Below are 3167 nucleotides of genomic sequence, written 5' to 3'. Positions count from 1 at the left end.
TGAAGCACTAAGAATGAATCTCGTTTCGAACTGGCATATATGCCTGAGTTCCTCTGTTTCTGAAATTGATGAAAATTCATTCTCTTTGACTGCAGCTGCTCAGGCCACGCCTCTGTCCGGACTATGGCGCTCCCTAAAATAATCCTATAAACTTGGTCAAATGTAGACATGTTTGACTTACAAAAATTAAAATATGCACTACATTATGAATCTGAGAGAGTATTAACTAAACAAAGTATAAACATCAGACCAATCAAATTGGAATAAAACAAATGGTAAAGAACTAAAGATCCAACATATGAACTAACAATTGAATTAACCTCCTTTCAAGCCCGACATCTCAACATTTCACCATGATTTTTGTATAACTATGAGAGACAAAACATAAGCTAGATTAATCTTGAAGGTTTTAAAAAAGATTATGTGAGATGTCCATTTCAATAGGTGATAAGTTAATATCGTTGAACGTACCTTTTGCAATGCAAGCTTATCACCATATCGAAGGAGAAAACCAAAAGCACAAATGAACTCCCGGCTAAAACATGGGATGACCATCTATTGAATTTGGAGTTAGCGATCTGTTAGAATAATCCAAGGCTTTCCGTCGATCTACTGAGGACCAAGCAATCCATTGCAAGAGGTATATCTGTGTGCGTAGCATGTTCAGATATATATTAACTCTCCTTCGATATGGTGACAAGCTTATCACCATATCCAAGCTTGTAATTTCAGAAAACGAAAGCTCTCTATTTCGGGTGAAATGACATATATTTTGAAAAGGAGGTCCCTATCCTTCGAGGTTGGTGTCTCCGCCCCTTCAAAAAGCCGGTTCACAAGCTGCGGATCCAATGTATGATGGAAAAATCTTTAATAAAAGAATGGACGTGAGAGACGCTTTGTACTGTTTGTATTGTTACTTCTAAAGTTTCCATTTTAGTGTAACTCCAGCCTTTTCAGCTTTGCTCCCGAATAGAGAAAGAAGACCTATCTTTACTGACTCAACTAAGGTATTAGTGTTTGTTCCATTAGACAAAAAAAATTGCATTTTTTGCACTTCGTTCAAATAAGAGTTGTAGCCGTACCGAATTATCCTCTTTCTCGGTATGATCTCTATCATCATTTCTATTCGCTTTAACAATTTGCCTATCCTACCTAGGTCTATGAATTTCTCTATCCGTGGGTTCCATGATGTTAGCTGCATAGACCTTGAAAAACACATCAAGATGGAATATGATCTAAAATTTCAGTTATGTGTGGCACAGTCTCCACGAAAACACACATCTGATGCAAAAAATAATAATATGAAAACAATACACTAGACTTGATCTGTTATAGTAACCTTCCCGTGCTAAAGAGACTGCTAGAGGCGGGGGAATTAAGGAAGGGGATTTCTTTTTTACTATAGTTTTTGCCAATTTTCCTTATGGCACTCTAGATTTTGAAATTTCAGTTTTGTCACTGTTAGCTTTTGAGAATTATCACATTTGTCATTCCATGGCATAAACAAGATAATTTTATTTCAATTTTTTCAATCTTAAATTTTGATGATGTATCACAATTGCCACTTCATAATTTTTGTTTATGTCATAGAATGAAAAGTGTGATAACTGTCAAAAGTTAAGTATGTCAAAAGTGAAATGTTAAAATCTAGAGTGGCATAAGGAAACTGGGCAAAAGCAAGAGTGGCAAAAACAAAATATTTCCATTGAGGAAACATAGTAAGAAAAAAAAGTTGCAATCTTGACTACGGTCTTGTCTTTTTATCTCAGTCTTTTTTTTTTTTGAATAAAAGGGGTTTCCCCTGCCCCATTTTATAACATGAAGCAAGAAAGGCAAAGATTATCTCAGTCTTTTGAGCGGTATTTTTTTATCTCGGTTTTTTTACTTTCTTTTTAATCTCGGATGAAACTGTCTTTTAAAAAAAATGACCGTGTTTTTTAGAAGAATTTTGTCTGCGTGGCGTGTTGCATTGCTGCAAGAGGGCCAACTCGTTTGCTATTCAAGCTGGAAGCCCAAAAGTACGCCGCACAATAAGATCAGTCGCCACAGCCCAGCCCAGCCCAGCCCACGGAAGGTATAGCCTCCCCCTTCGCACACCGCACTCCCCACCAACATTTCCTGCTTATTCGGCAGAACCCTAGCCGCCGCGCCGCCCCAAGAACCGGGAAAGGGAGGCGACGATCCGGTGAGCCCCTCCTCGTCGTCGAATCCCGCCACCTCGTAAGCCGCTCCTCTCCCCCGATCTTCTCCCTCGCTTTAATCCCCAAAACGGGTGGTTCCTGCCCTGCAACACAATGACCTCCGCGCTGATCTGATTCGGTCGTCTCCAGCTTTACCTTCGCCGGCAGGGATGGGCGGGAAGGCGAAGCGGGCGTCCATCTTCATCAGGCTCGTGTCGGCCGCCGGCACGGGGTTCTTCTACGTGAAGCGCAAGAACCCTCGCCGGATCACGGAGAAGCTCGAGTTCAGGAAGTACGACCCCCGCGTCAACAAGCACGTCCTCTTCACGGAGGCCAAGATGAAGTGACCCCCCGCGCGCGCGCGCAAGGCCTTCGCCGGAAGATGGAATAACGCCGTCGAGTACTGTAACGAACCTCAGAGAGGAGCTTCATCTGTTCTTGCTCGTATTGTTTTTTTTTCCTTTTGCCTGTACTGTCGATGTGCTGAGCTCATCTGTTCCTTCCTGCTGCTGATCCAAGTCCATTGCATCCCCATCCATGAAGCTACTGGTCCAGGTCCCTGTTGCTGTACTGTTGCCGTGTTCTCTCCCTCCCTGGCATCGTCTAGACGGATTTGACATTTCGCCTGTCTGTGTAACTTGCTTTCTTGGTCCAACAGAACGTCGGTGACTATTTGGCATTTGTGGAAACTAAAAATGGAAGTGGTGGTCGGCCACCTGATTTGAGGTTGTAGCGTACTGATGAATGCGCGCAGCATCTTCATTCATACAAATTCCGTGTGAAGCTAGCGCTTTGCTCGGCGGTTATATGAGCTGGTCAGTAAACTTCGCCATGTTAGTAGGTTGCCCTAGCATTCAGATAAATTTCTCCGTGATTAGATCAGATGGATTTTGTAAATTCATTGATCAGAGGAACATGGGCGAGTGGGGCGAGTGGACAACAGGACGGTGCAGGCTCGGGGAACCAGGGGCCATGTTCTTGTCCACC

At 42.8% G+C, this 3167-nt stretch overlaps 1 protein-coding gene across 1 annotated transcript; it reads left to right on the top strand.

Moving 5' to 3' along the window:
* The first annotated feature begins 2101 nt into the window (after positions 1–2101).
* LOC123444473 (50S ribosomal protein L33-like) lies at positions 2102–2912 on the top strand. Its single transcript, XM_045121191.1, has 2 exons — positions 2102–2220; positions 2331–2912. Exon 2 carries the CDS (start codon positions 2351–2353, stop codon positions 2525–2527), a length of 177 nt encoding a protein of 58 aa, XP_044977126.1. The 5' UTR covers positions 2102–2220; positions 2331–2350; the 3' UTR covers positions 2528–2912.
* The last annotated feature ends 255 nt before the right edge of the window (positions 2913–3167 follow it).

This window comes from Hordeum vulgare, chromosome 3H (genome assembly GCF_904849725.1).
Source record: "Hordeum vulgare subsp. vulgare chromosome 3H, MorexV3_pseudomolecules_assembly, whole genome shotgun sequence".
NCBI classification, from domain to species: domain Eukaryota; kingdom Viridiplantae; phylum Streptophyta; class Magnoliopsida; order Poales; family Poaceae; genus Hordeum; species Hordeum vulgare.
This window is presented reverse-complemented; position numbering and strand designations above follow the sequence as displayed.